Source organism: Myripristis murdjan, chromosome 8, assembly GCF_902150065.1.
Source record: "Myripristis murdjan chromosome 8, fMyrMur1.1, whole genome shotgun sequence".
Taxonomy (NCBI): Eukaryota; Metazoa; Chordata; class Actinopteri; order Holocentriformes; family Holocentridae; genus Myripristis; species Myripristis murdjan.
In genome coordinates this window covers 15571593-15585508 of record NC_043987.1, presented here as the reverse complement: position 1 = coordinate 15585508, position 13916 = coordinate 15571593, and the positions used below count along the sequence as shown (strand labels likewise).

The 13916-nt window shown below is 40.7% G+C and overlaps 2 protein-coding genes across 3 annotated transcripts; both read left to right on the top strand.

The window, feature by feature from the left end:
* Positions 1 to 539: 539 nt before the first annotated feature.
* Positions 540 to 5143, top strand: slc25a19 (solute carrier family 25 member 19). The gene is made up of 7 exons (XM_030058187.1): positions 540 to 684; positions 1078 to 1241; positions 2090 to 2245; positions 2485 to 2655; positions 2817 to 2997; positions 3143 to 3273; positions 3893 to 5143. Exons 2-7 carry the CDS (start codon positions 1110 to 1112, stop codon positions 4079 to 4081), a joined length of 960 nt encoding a protein of 319 aa, XP_029914047.1. The 5' UTR covers positions 540 to 684; positions 1078 to 1109; the 3' UTR covers positions 4082 to 5143.
* Positions 5144 to 6534: 1391 nt separating this feature from the next.
* mif4gdb (MIF4G domain containing b) lies at positions 6535 to 13850 on the top strand. Of its 2 annotated transcripts, none has more exons than XM_030058191.1 (6): positions 6535 to 6555; positions 9099 to 9222; positions 9406 to 9515; positions 9789 to 9944; positions 10859 to 10951; positions 11528 to 13850. In XM_030058191.1, the coding sequence occupies exons 2-6, from the start codon at positions 9144 to 9146 to the stop codon at positions 11753 to 11755; spliced, it is 666 nt and encodes a 221-aa protein (XP_029914051.1). In that variant the 5' UTR covers positions 6535 to 6555; positions 9099 to 9143; the 3' UTR covers positions 11756 to 13850. The 2 variants fall into 2 exon arrangements, with proteins under 2 accessions (XP_029914051.1, XP_029914049.1); XM_030058189.1 differs by lacking the exon at positions 6535 to 6555 and adding an exon at positions 7762 to 7894.
* Positions 13851 to 13916: the final 66 nt, after the last annotated feature.

The following is a 13916-nucleotide window of genomic DNA, read 5'->3' as shown; positions in this document are numbered from 1 at the left end:
TGTGTTCTTATGGCCGTGTTTAACACAAACATAATGACCTACTTTGAAAAAAATGTGGTCATCAACTTTTCAGCAGAGTGCTTTGTGAAAGTAGCTTTTTACAAGCTTTTTATGTTACAGATTAACATTTTAAGAGCTTCACGATTAGCCATTAACACTATCAGCAAGTTTCGTTTTATATTCAGGACACAGCTCAGATTATTTGTCTGGAGAATTTTACTCTAGTAATAAATAGTAAAGCTGTTATCACATCTGGGGCAGGAACGATGGTAATTAGTTCCTATGTTAGGCTAAATATGTTAAAATGAGGTGAGATGTCAACTTTCAGTTTTACACCACAACCCAGAATGGTTGATGATCCAGAAGCATAATCGTGTTAATCAAAGCACTGGGAAACAATATGTCATGATGCTATTAATGATGAAGGACAAAAAATAACTAAATACTATAAAGAAAGTAAAAGGCAGGTTTTACCTAGGGTTTAAGCTTGGAGTAGAAATACACATGTGATCCTGTAGAGGGCAGCAACACGCCCGAGAGTCCAGTGTGCTGCACAGACAACCGAGAAGAAGAAGACGTAAACGGTGTGAGCGCCTAACCTGCTCTTGTCCTACATCAGTTTTCCAACTCAACATTAATAAAACCTCGTCGCTGGCTGGATTAATGAATCACTTTGATTATAAGGTGAGTACCTGGTCACATGTCTGATCCCGGTTGTGCCTTCAGGTGTTGCCAAGTTTAGTCGCTGTTGTTAGCTCAGCACTAACATTAGCTTTTTGCCCGCTGCCCAGTCAAGGTCCCCCGATTGTCCCTGTCCCACATGTTGTGGACCGGCCGGCGGGTCATACTTTATTTTTGGTAAACTTACTTAGTACATGGTAAGCGTTAGCATGCAGGCAAACAAGCTAAGGATTGGCTAGACGCTGGTTTGGAGGGTGATAACTCAGTTGCTTGTACCTAGCACCAGCATAATTTGCAAGTAAGCTCACACCGATAGTTTTAGTTGTCATGAACCGATGCTGAACCGATGTCCACCACACAGACGAGCTTCCTACAGTGCCGTGTTTGTGTCCTCAGTGCTGCCTGTGAGCTGCGGCGGTGGCGCAGACATGGTGGGCTTTGACCCCGGAGCGCAGGGCGCGGCTCTGGCCCCAGAGGAGGCAGCCCTGGCCGGGTCAGCTGCTGGCCTGGTCACCCGAGCCCTGGTCAGCCCCTTCGATGTCATCAAGATCAGGTTTCAGGTAACTATGCTCCAGCTTTGTGACTGTACTCACAAACTGGTGGTCTAAATGAATGCAGCCCTGTATCTATTTTAGCCACAAAATTTAGTCCAAAACACATAAGGAGCACCCTTTTAAAATTAGAAAGCACTAAATGATGAAAAGTAATTGCAGTGTCAATACTGGCTACATGTTATAATAAATTTAGTAAATCAAATTATATTAAACATTTTGCTACAGCCTCTGCTTCAGTGCAATGCTTCAACAATATTTTAAGTGTAATGACAGTGAAAATTGGTCAGTCCAAAAACAGCAACAGCATCCAGTTGCAACACCAACTAGATGTAGAAAATGCAGTTTCAGGAGATTAATGTCTTGTACGTTCATATTTAGATAACGATATGTCATTCAGCCCTAATCCAGATGTGGCAAATAGAAATATACATCAGCATGAACAGCTGACACTGAATGCCAAGCAGTAAAATGTGATATTGATAATAACATCCCGTTTACCACTAGATGCTGACATGTTTTCAATGCCCTTTGCTTCCTAAATGTCACATCCCAGCAAGTCAGTTCTCATAGCGGTCAGTTTGTAGAGTGGAAGCAGACTGGTCACTAACTCAGTCTCAGTGTCACACAGTCTCACACTGATTTATGTAACCACAGAGGAGCCCTGAGGCACACTGAGCACGCCCAGCACTGGGTGGCTCTCATTACACATGCAGGCCTGTGTCAGCGGTAACACCCAGCTCTAACTCTTAATGTTGTTGCCTGCAGCACAAAATGTCCTAATCCAGTCTCTAGGCATGTTATTGTGTCTTCTCTATTAAAACACTAATGTCAGTATGCTTTTTTCTCCTCCATAGTTGCAGATAGAGCGTATGTGTGCACAAAAGCCTGAAGGGAAGTACTCAGGATTATTTCAAGCATCGCGCTGCATTTTGACAGAGGAGGGTCTGTCTGCCTTCTGGAAGGGCCACATCCCTGCTCAGCTCCTGTCCGCCTGCTTTGGGGCAGTCCAGGTACAGGATTTGTCATGCACACACACATACAGACACGCATATAGGTTTGTTTGTTTTCTTTGTTTTTTTTTTTTACCTTTTACATGTGTTTTCTAGAGATTTTTTTTCTGTCCTGAAATTCATCACTGTCTTTGAATCTAGCTATTTCCCTCCCAGTAGCTATCACATGATTTATTTTTATTCATAATTGTACTGCCTGCAGTTGTGTTTGTGACTAAGTGGCTGCATGTGCCTTGCAGTTTGCCAGCTTTGAGTTTTTGACCGAGTTTGTACACAAGACAACGTTGTATGACAGCCAGACGGCAGGGGTGCACTTTGTGTGTGGCGGTTTGGCCGCCTGCTCTGCCACAGTGGCCTGCCAGCCTCTGGACACGCTACGGACTCGCTTTGCAGCTCAGGGAGAACCCAAGGTGAGACATGCCAAACCTGTTACAGTCAAATTATCTTTGAAATCAAATCCAAAGTCTGTTCAAATGTATTTCACTTTGTGGTCATGAGTTATTTCACTATAAATCGTGAAATAGAGGTTTATTGTGGTGCTAATCATGCCTAATCTGCCTTCTCACTGCAGGTGTACAGGAACCTGCGGCATGCTGTGTCTAAGATGTACCGCACAGAGGGAGCGCTGACATTTTACCGTGGCCTGACTCCGACACTGATGGCGGTCTTTCCGTACGCTGGGCTGCAGTTCTTTTTCTACAATGTCTTTAAAAGGCTTTTGGTTCCACCACCCAACAGTGGCAAATCTGAAGGTCAGTGGAGATGAAAGAAATGATCCCATCTGTGCCTGTCATTACACCATGTGACATGTTTGTTTACACACACACACACACACACACACACACACACACAGCCTTCAGTTTGAAGTCTTGTGACATTCAATGCCCCATTTCCAAGGGGGCCTGAGGAGCCTGGTGTGTGGCAGTGGAGCGGGAGTGATTAGCAAAACAGTCACATACCCCTTTGACCTCTTCAAGAAGAGACTGCAGGTGGGCGGCTTTGAGGAGGCCAGACTTCACTTTGGACAGGTAAGCTCACCTGCAATGCATCTCACATCAAGGGCTGGGTATCGAACGCTGTGCTTTTAAGGGTACTGACTGAATTACGTTGGTACCACCAAGCGCCTATTCATGTTACATCAATCTGCTTGTTGCCCTGGAGAGGAGTGTGTGTCTTGTCACGTTCCTCCTCCGTTTACTCTACTCGGGATGTGAATGAGGCTGAACGTGAAGAAACAACACCAGCTGCTGTGAATATCACACAGCTGGTGGTGATGGTGCGTTCAGGGAACTCACTGCTGGCTCGCCTCTTTCCATGTCAGGTCAAACTCCCTTTTATGGAGGTTTTTGCAGCCGATAGGGCCGAAGAGGGTTGTCAAAGCTTCCTGGCTGCTGCTGACAGTCTGGAGGTTTTAGGGACAGGCTTGGCAGGGGAAAGAGACGTAGGGAAGGTTTTTGTGTGGTGTGTTACAACAAAATGTTCTAAATAAACAACATTATTCAGATTGAGAAGTTTAGATTTATTACCGAATACAGAATACCACTACTGAACTCCAGGTATCGGTACTGGTACCCAGCCCTACTCACAACCTTGGAAATGTGTCTTCTGAAGCTGATTCAGTTGTCTCTTTCTGTTTCTCGCCTTCAGGTGCGGCGTTACAAGGGTTTGGTGGACTGCGTGGTACAAATAGCCAAAGAGGAAGGCTTCCGAGGTTACTTCAAAGGCCTCTCCCCCAGCATTTTGAAGGCTGCGCTGTCAACAGGCTTCACTTTCTTTTGGTATGAGTTTTTTCTCAATGCCATTCATAACCTCAAGGAGAAACAGAGAGCAAACTGACTCACCGGGCACGTGGAGGGCTGACGGTGGCAGTCTGGGATGGAAAGACGCAAAGAGACACGGCACAATAACGCACATTAGAGATACACACCGACCGGGATATGTTTTTATCATCTGTGTCCACATGTGTTGCTCTCTGTAAGGACAGGAAAATCATAACCTCATCATGTTTTTGGTGTCAGTCATTGCACCTTATGTTGTAAAAATGTTGTAGTCAAATGTTATGTATTTTTATTTATTTAACATTTTACTCTGGGTTTTTAAGGGTTACAGGTGTTTGCTTTTAAAAATTAAATGTTGAAACATTTTATGCACCAGATCTACATTTTTAACTTAATATTTAACTTTACGTATTGTCGTCTTTTTGTTATGTCATAACTCAAACAACTCAAAACTAGGCCAAGGTTGATGCACTTATTTGGTGTTTTTGTAAAAATGAGTCATTTTCAACCCTTTGTTGCAGGTTAAAGGTGCACTATGCCAGATTGCAGAGCGTCTGTCTGTCTTTCAGAGGGGGCTGATGTAAAGTGAGAACCGCTAGACTGAAGCGCAATGATGAGAGCCATGTAGAGTCAACCAACTAATTTGGTGCTTATTCCAGTTTTTGTCAGTTGAGTCTAAAGGGTGCTCATTTAAATCAGCCCTCTCTGACATGCATAGTGCACAACACAGTGCTGTGCTGATGCAAAAACTGTGAAACCTGTAGATCCGAGTTGAATTTGAGCAAGTGATGACAACAATTTTCTTTTTTTTTCTTCTTTTGTTACCTTTATCAAAAACATGCAGGATAATGCGCTCTGGGGTTTTGCTGTGGTTATTGTGCATAGACATATCTGAACAAACACACTGCAGGTGTAGTATTTATTCTGTTAAAGTTTTGGGATGAACAACTGATTGCACTTGGTCTCTATTGAGTGGGCACTGCTATTTAAGAGTTTACAGCCAATGTTGGTTTAAAAAAATTCATGTTTGGACTCTTACAGTGGCAGTATAGTTGTCTATATATGTATGACTTTAAATAAAAATGCTCATTTTTTAAAAATAAAGTTTTTTATGATGAGACTTGCCTACTGTCTTTTTTTTCCGCTCTTAGCTCTTTTTTAAATGAACCTGAAAATTAACAAGGCTTCATACAAGATAAATCTCAATATTGCAAGATGCAACAGTTAAGTGACAAGTAAATATACACAATAATAAAATCATGTAAAACAAAGAAACGGCACAGGGGTGACATTATTATTATTGGCTCATTCCATGTCGTTTCAACAAATGGCCAATGCATTTGGGTCTCAAAAAATTCTGAATGAAATGAAAAGAATGTATGAAAAAATCTGCTTTGAACTTTGAATTTCTGTTTTAATTTAAAGTTCAAAGCTTACTCATTCTTGGGACATAGTGGTGACATAGCCCCATATTTGGGATCAAAAATGAAGAACTTGCATAAAGAAAAATTGTTTTATATCCCAAGAACAAGTAAGCTTTGAACTTTAAATTAAAAGATCAGATTTTTTTCATACATTCCCACATGCAGTTATGGGCCAATGAAAATCTGACACGAAAACTTTTTTTTTTTTTTTTCGGATTTGGAGAGGCTGCCATCCAGAAACCAATGCATATATCGGACTAACCATTAATGCTTTGGACAGTTCATGTATGTATCTCAAAGCTCTGAAAAAATCAAGAAGCTGGGGCATAAACAAAGTTGTTTTCTGAAGGCCCAAACATGGTCGACCACGAAGCCTGAGTATTTTTTTTTTTTTTTTTTTCCATTTTGAGCGGCTGGCATGCTTACCAGTTATGATGCATGACAGATCTTTTTGTATATTCTGAGAGAGTAGGTGGAGATGTATTATCGTACCAAATTTCAGTTTCCTTTGTTGTGTAGTTCTTGAGATATTGACACCTGAAAATAGAGGAAAATTAAGGACGAGCGGAAATCGCGCCAACACCGATACAGTGTGCCTACTGGATGAACAAGGAACAACTGGTGAAAATTTCAGATTTTTTGAGACCCAAGTGCGTGGGATTTCCTGAAAATTTGTTGAAATGACATGGAATGACCCTATTACATTAAAGTGCAATATGAGAGGGAATGGTCTTGTGGCTCTTCTAGATCAGTGTTTCCCAACCGGGGGTACGCGTACCCCTAGGGGTACGCGAGCACATTGCAGGGGGTACGTGAAAACATAGGCGGAAATCCCGGGGGTGTCGGGGGGACAAGACCCCTCCATCCATAAATTTTGAATAATATAGTAATATTCAATGAAAGTGCAATGCAAGCGGTGCTAATTATAAATGTAAAATAGTGGGTTTTTAAGTGTTTAAAAGTTATGACCTCCCCCATGCCTCACAGTGGTTTGGTCCGCATCCTGCTCCTGGCAGAGCGGCAGCTCGGTAACTTTCAGTCAGTCCGTCAGCCTGAGAGGCAGCAGCATGATGAGAACTAGCAAGAAAACCTCCTCAAGTGAAAGCCAGTGAGTCATTTATCACACCACTTGTTCACCAAGCACAAGGCTGGAATATGAAAAGTGATATTTTTCCCCTGCTTGGTCCAAAACCTGCCTCTTTCAGCTCAGTGTTTAAGCTAATAGCTAATGATTGTTTCCAAGCTGAAGCGAGTGCAGGACAGTGAGGGAGAGAGAGGACAGACCACAGGAGGAGCAAATACTGAGCTTTTTATTCTTTCAAAAAGTCTGTCAGGATATTAATGTCAGAAATAGTTCATATTTTACTGATATTTTGAGTTTGTCTCTAGATAGATATCTATTTTTTTGCATTTTAAACTGCATTATTTTGTAGCATAGTTTCATGTCATTTTCTTATTTGATCTAAAAGGGACAGTGTACAGCTCAAACATTGTAGCGACTGTATGTCACTATTTGATGCCATATCTTGCTTTGTTTTTTGTTGACACTACAATAAATTTTTTTGAAGAATAGTTTGATGTAGTTGGATTATTCAAGGTATTTCCTGTAGTTTTAGAGCTTATTTTGAGTTTCTAGTTCTTGTAAAGCTACTTTGACAGACTGTAGTGGAAATAGAACAGTGAGTAAAGAAATTAGGATTATTGCTTTTAATAGCATTATTTAAAACCTATGAACATGCTGAGGGCTCAGCACTTAATGGCAAATTTCAAAGGAGCATAAGAGAGTTCAGAGAGAGATGTACAATCGTGCCAGACAGCAATTACTCTCTGAAATTTTGCTGTTTACCCCCCCGCCCCCCGTAGCCACGTATGAGTGAGGGGGTACTCGTGGTCTGACAAAAAGGCTCAGGGGGTACACAAGACAAAAAAGGTTGGGAAACACTGTTCTAGATCTTATCAGTTTTTCAAAATAATAGCAATTCATGCGCATTTGTGTGTTTTAAAATAGCTAAAACAAATAGGTGATCTTACCGTACTATCCACAACAAACATTACCATGTTGGATGTTGTCAAGAGTGATTACAGGTAAATTTATATTTTTGGAAAGGGTCCAAACCTGGAAAGATAGACAAAACTTTTACGCTACTTTTGTTTGGTTGTTGTTTTGTTTTGAGCAGCGTCCAAGAATGATATTACCTGACTCAAGAGTTCAACTTTTATCTCGTTAATATACGGTGCATGACAGCCGGCGGGATTCATTTCCACCAGCCCTGCCGAGGAGCCTGGGTTAGGGCTTTTATTTTGACGAGGCGAGGTGTATTTCCGCCGGCCCAGCCTCACAGGGTCCTCTGTGCTCCACTCTATGATGTGGCTGTGTTAAGCTGCGGAGACTGTTAGCTGAAATGCGAAAACGCAAATAGCTAAACTACCACAGAGTTCTTCAAAATGTGAGTAACAAGTGGTATGCTTGAATCCAGAATGCCCCTGCGTTTCTGCGACACAGTGGGTTTTCGTAAATCGCCGCTGAAAGCTCAACCTTTTATCCAACTGGGCGTAATGTTTTGATAAAACTTACTAGCTTAACAGCTAACGTTACTTAGCCACCGTTAGCCGTCAACAAGCAGTCACACACAGATTCCTTAAAACACATTAGTCAACATTAATACTACCCTGGCAGTGAGCAGTGAAGTATGTAGAAAAATAAAGCGTATTAGTGTTGGCTATCCGCCGGTGTTAAACATCAGTTGCTAACTAAAATGTACCTGAACAGTGAAACGTTACAGGCTCCGTCGAACTCACTGTTATTATTAAACGGTTAGTGAAACTAACGGACATTTTTAAACGGTCACTCTGCTTCGGCACCAGATAAGTTTATGCAATGGAAGCTGGGTTGTTAAATTAATTTAATCAAGTTAGGTCTGCTTTCTAAAGGTTTTCAAATCAAATGAGATAAAATCCTGGTGACAAATCAATAGTATAACTGAGCGTCTTTGACTGTGCGCCTGGTTAAACTGAGCCTGTGCGATGAAAACATAGTTCAACATCAACTGAAGAAAAATCACTCGCAGGGTAGTGAGTGGGCATTGAGCCAGCTGACCTCAGTTTGCTGGTTTAAATCCCTCCTATCCCCGGTGAAAGAGCTGTGGGGAGCAGCCATATTGATGACAGTACAGGATTTTTTTGGTTATTGTTCTCAGGCAAATTGCTCTGTGGCCCGTGTCTATAACGTGTTTGTGTCCAGACATGGTTCAGAGCTTTTCACAGTCAAATGTACTATTTTCAGCAGTGTTTCCTCTGTGTTCATGTGGCAGCAGTGAGCCACCCCTGCAAGAAAAATGTGAAAGTAAAATAAACTTTATAATGCAGCCTCGGTGTTATCTAAAACTGAATTGAGTGTAGCCCAGGTGCTTTAGAGGTAATGATAATTACTGAAAACATTTTTAGCACTAAACCTAAACTTTAAACATAACATTAAACCCAAAGAGTGACAGATATGGGACAAGACTAGAGTTATTGCCCAAAGCACCACAGCTGTATTAAAACTGCAGAGGAAACACTGTCTCGAGTGAAATGCCTCTTTAATATTTTGAATAGAAAGCATGTTTTATCTTATTGTAAACTCAGTAACATGTATTTTGTCTCCCTTTCAAGTGTGCCATCCCTCAGGTGTAACTTTGGTGCTGCAATCTATCAAAGATGGAAAACTCTAAAGATGACTACAAGATCCAGTCATTTGACATGGAGACCCAAAAGTTGCTGAAAACAGCACTCAAAGGTCAGCATGTTGCTATATTTCTTTGACTGAGGAAAATAGCCTATACTTTTCAAAGTTATATCTGTATAGTTGTTTTTGTTTTAAGTCAGATGAAAATAATAATTGGTTGTCCGGCCTGTTCTGCGAGAATGATAAATGTCTCAAATGATCCAGTGTTTATTGAGTGTGTGATTTTGTTTTCAGATCCCAGTTCAGTGAACTTGGAAAAGGTGTCTAACATCATTGTGGACCAGTCTATGAAGGACCAGGTGTTTAGTAAAGAGGCTGGACGCATCTGCTACACCATTGTGCAGGTACTCACTGTCTGTCACATTATGACTGCACATGTCCTTGTTAGAGTTTAACACTGAGCACCACTGCAGCAGAGGGATTAAACAAACTAGAACTGCTGATTAAGTGAACTTAACCCCTTTCTTCATCCCTTTATCCTATTAATGGGCAGTTTATGGTTTTAACACTAGCGACAGGGGGTTTGGGAGTAAGATTACGGTTAAAACCATGATCACTGGTGACTTGTGCATTATTTACCCTCTGTCTGACCTGACTGTCCCGCTCACCTCACACAGGCCGAGGCTAAACAGACCAATGGAAATGTGTTCAGGCGGAACCTGTTGAACCGGCTGCAACAAGAGTTCAAGGACCGTGAGGAGACGAGGGTGCGCTCTCTGCAGGAGTGGGTGTGCTATGTCACCTTCATCTGCAATATCTTTGACTACCTCAAAGTAAGAGCCAGAACCTCTAATCACACGTTTCTGACACCTTTCCTTTCCCTAACATGTTAACTCTTACAATAGAAAATTATAAGTTAAACTTATAGAGGGGTGAACCCTAGATTGTTTATTTATTTACTTACTCACTTACTTGCGTGCAAACTCACCATTACACTACCATGTTACATAAAAAAAAACATCACACAAATATTAATTCATTAAAATATAAGAACATCAGTAAGACCTCAGCTCTATCAAAACAATAGTTGTATTTTTTTTTTAGTTTGTTATAGTTTCAGTTTATAGCTATAGCTATAAAATGAAAGAGTAACTAATATATAAACAGGAAGGGGAAGAAAATAATGTTGCTATTGTGTATTGTCTATATCCATATCATGTAATGGGCAATTTAAACTGAGCCTCTCACACTGCACTGTCCCATATAACCAGCATTCAGACTAGATCTGGGACGTCTGTACAAGGCTGTTCCATCACATGTAACGTCTGTACTGAAAAAATTGATTTAACATATTCTGAAGAAAACTTCACACAGCTGTTAATACTGTACAGATGCCTATTTGAATTATGTTTGTAAACCAGCCTCGTATAGTGTGTAGTTTGTCATACTGATACTCGGGGAAAACGAGCCCAGCAGGTGGGGGTCCACAACACTTACAAATCAAGTGTGTTGAGTATGAAGTTTCACTTCATTTTCAACCTTGACAAGAACCAGTGTCGTTTTGCAGGATAAATTTACTTTGACCCTTTCATGCTAACAGTCAGTTCACCTATTCCCTGGGTCACTAGCATGACAGTGATATTACTGTAGAGCACTAATGCAGTGTAGATGGTGAGAGCTACAGTCCTCTAGGCTTTGATATGGTCAGCTATTGTAACATCATTCTCATTTTTTTGTCGACATTTAGGTGAACAACATGCCCATGGTGGCGCTGGTGCACCCTGTGTACGACTGTCTCATGAGGCTGGCCCAGCCAGATGCTCTGATGAATGAGGAGGAGGTGAGCTTCAGGATGGTTGTCACTTTTTTACTCCTGTGCAGTACATTTGTCAAGATGTGAAAATGGATTTACAATTTCTGCGTCACTCTTATTTCTTCACCTGAGCCAGTATCTGCCAACTCTGATCTGACCCCTCTGATTATTTTATAACTTAATAATGTTATGATAGATATGTGTCAGAATGGCCTCTAATTTAGATTCTAATTTCAACATTTAAATTCCACAACAGAGGTATAAAGTAATATATTAGTAGTAGTGGTAGTATATAATTTTATTATAATTTCAGTGGAGTTCACTGAAAGTTTGTCAGTTTTAATGTCCCGTGGTGTCTTTGCTGTTCTAGGATTCTGCCAATAATAAAAATCAGGACATGCAAATAAAAAAAAAAAAATCCCCATTGGAATTGATGGTTGTAAAGATATTAGAGATATATTATCCTTAAATGTTGGTGGTCATAATGTTGCTAATAATGGTGATATGAATTTAAGCATATCCTACCACTGTCTCAATTAAGCCATGTTTTGCACCAGGTTCTCTCAATTTTTAAATAGCTCTCTATCCCCACATCCTCCTCAGGTGGACTGCCTGGTGCTGCAGCTGCATCGTATTGGGGAGCAGCTAGAGAAGGTCAACGGCCAGCGCATGGATGAGCTCTTTTTCCTGCTGCGGGACGGCTTCCTGCTGCAGGACGGTCTCAGCTCCATGGCACGGCTGCTGCTGCTGGAGATCCTGGAGTTCAGGGCCGGAGGCTGGATGCTCAGCAGCACCGCTCACAAGTACTACTACAGTGAAGTAGCTGACTAGGACGGCTCCCAGAACAGAGGACGTCGAGCGACTGTGTGCTTCAGACAACCTCTGTACAAAGAACACCTTGATTTGGCAGAGAGACTCCTTTCCTCAATCACCACTGATAAGAAAGAGGTAATTTTTTAATGGACAGGAGCTCCTTCCAGTCAGTCAGTGGTACTTCAGGAAACTCGTGGGGGATGCAGAAGTAAGGCCTGAAGATGGCAAACTGTTATAAACAGACTCATTTTGTTGGATTGATTTGTTTCTTTAAAAGAATTATAGGGCACAGTGTCCTGAATGTGCAATGGTCAGTAATCAATAAAACAAAGGGTTAAGTAGCAGGTTTTAGCCACATTGAGGTGCACTGCCTTTAGTGAGTTGGCTTTAAAAGCTTGGGGCACTGCAGTTCCTTTTTCTGTCAAGTAGAATGTCTATCTTGTTTGCATTCCAGTTTTAAGGCAACATTTCCAAGTTAAACACTCCAAATTATTATTATTATTTTTTTTAATGAATCCAAAGTAGTTTGAACAGACATTCCAGTCAGGTGTAAGCTGATTTGGCTGTTGCTTTACTTTTCATTTAGTGTTGTGACTGACTTCTTGTTCTTTGGAAACTGATATTATTTTAATCATTTAGTTAGTCTATATTTTAAAAGAGAATTTCAGGTTTACAAAAGGGTTGCATTGCTTTTACAACTGAGGAGTTTTCTATCTACTTTGTCTTGTAAGATTCCTAAATTAATGTTGATTAACAACTTGTTTTGTATATTAAATTCCAGTTGTCAGAAAACATTGTTGCTTAAGTCAGGGATTGTTTTGTTATAGAATAAGCTGTGCCCATCTTCCAAACTAAAGACTTCTACAGCAAAAAGACCAGAAGTGGTTACAGATCTGATTGTTTTTCAGTGCAGCTGATGTTCTGTTTAAAATGATGTCTGTTATACATACAGCAGTACGTTTAGATGATGCCAGATGTAGATTTACTGTACATCAGGGTTCTCAGTTTTTATTTTCTAATATAGGATGTGCCAATATGACAGCATCTTTTCAGATACAGCTTAATATTGAAAAGGTCCAAATAAATTTTTGTAATCAAGGTGCTATAGAATCTTCCCTTCCTTTGCCTGTGGGTTAATCTTACACTGCCATAATGTCCTCTAATAGGCAGAGATTAGGCCAAGTAGATTATAAATACTGGTTTCTGGTCTTGTTGAGCCTCTTGAATCCAGTTTAGTTGTTCCAGTTTCACCAGCACTGTGTAGTTTGACTTTGTGAGGTATCAGTTTTAGTTCAGAGTGCAATATCACTTTAGTCAGCTGTGCTCAGTTAATGGCTTTAATGTATCCAGACCAAAGCTGTGCCTTGGGATTGAACACATTAGTATTGGATAAATAATTCCACTAGATCTAGCCTGTAGGCATGTCTGGTGAAAATGTTACATTTCTTTGATTAGTTACAATTCATGCAACCTCTTTTTATGGTGTTTTGACAACAACACTGGAGCAAACGGCGCAATAGGTTCTGTACATGTAGGGCTGGGCTTCCCTGGGAACATGTTGCTTTAGTAATTATATTTTATTACGTAAAACTAAATTAAATTCCACAACTTGTTTGGACAGCTGCTGGACAAATACTTGAGCAGTTCAACTCCAAGGAAACCTCAAGGTGTAAATTAGACATTAAAAATGATAATTTATTTTTAACTTTCAAGAAGCCACTAAAAACCCCAGCTAGAGTCAGTATTCAGAACATTTTATTTATCCCCCAAAGTTAACCGTCTGGCTTATTACCTAGCACTGCATATGAAGTTTACATGTAGGCATAGCTACTGAGTGCTCAAATACACATGAAGGCAAAGTATGTTGAGCTGATCAAGACAAGTTAAATTAGCATGGTGACTTAGGACTTTGCTTCACAGTAATTACCAAATTTGAACGCTGGAAACATCAGTGGTGGGTTCTCCTGTGTCATGGCGGGGCATAGTGCTGACTGATTTCCTTTGTTACAGCATTTTTACATCACTGAACTTCTTTCTGTTACGCTCGGGTTGTACTTCAAATGCAAAAAAAAAAAAATGATTTGTTGTAATAAATTTTGAAGTTTTTGCTTAATTCAGTTTCATGTGTTTATTGTCATTGTGTGCCATTCCCCCACAACTGCTTACTGTACGCTACAGT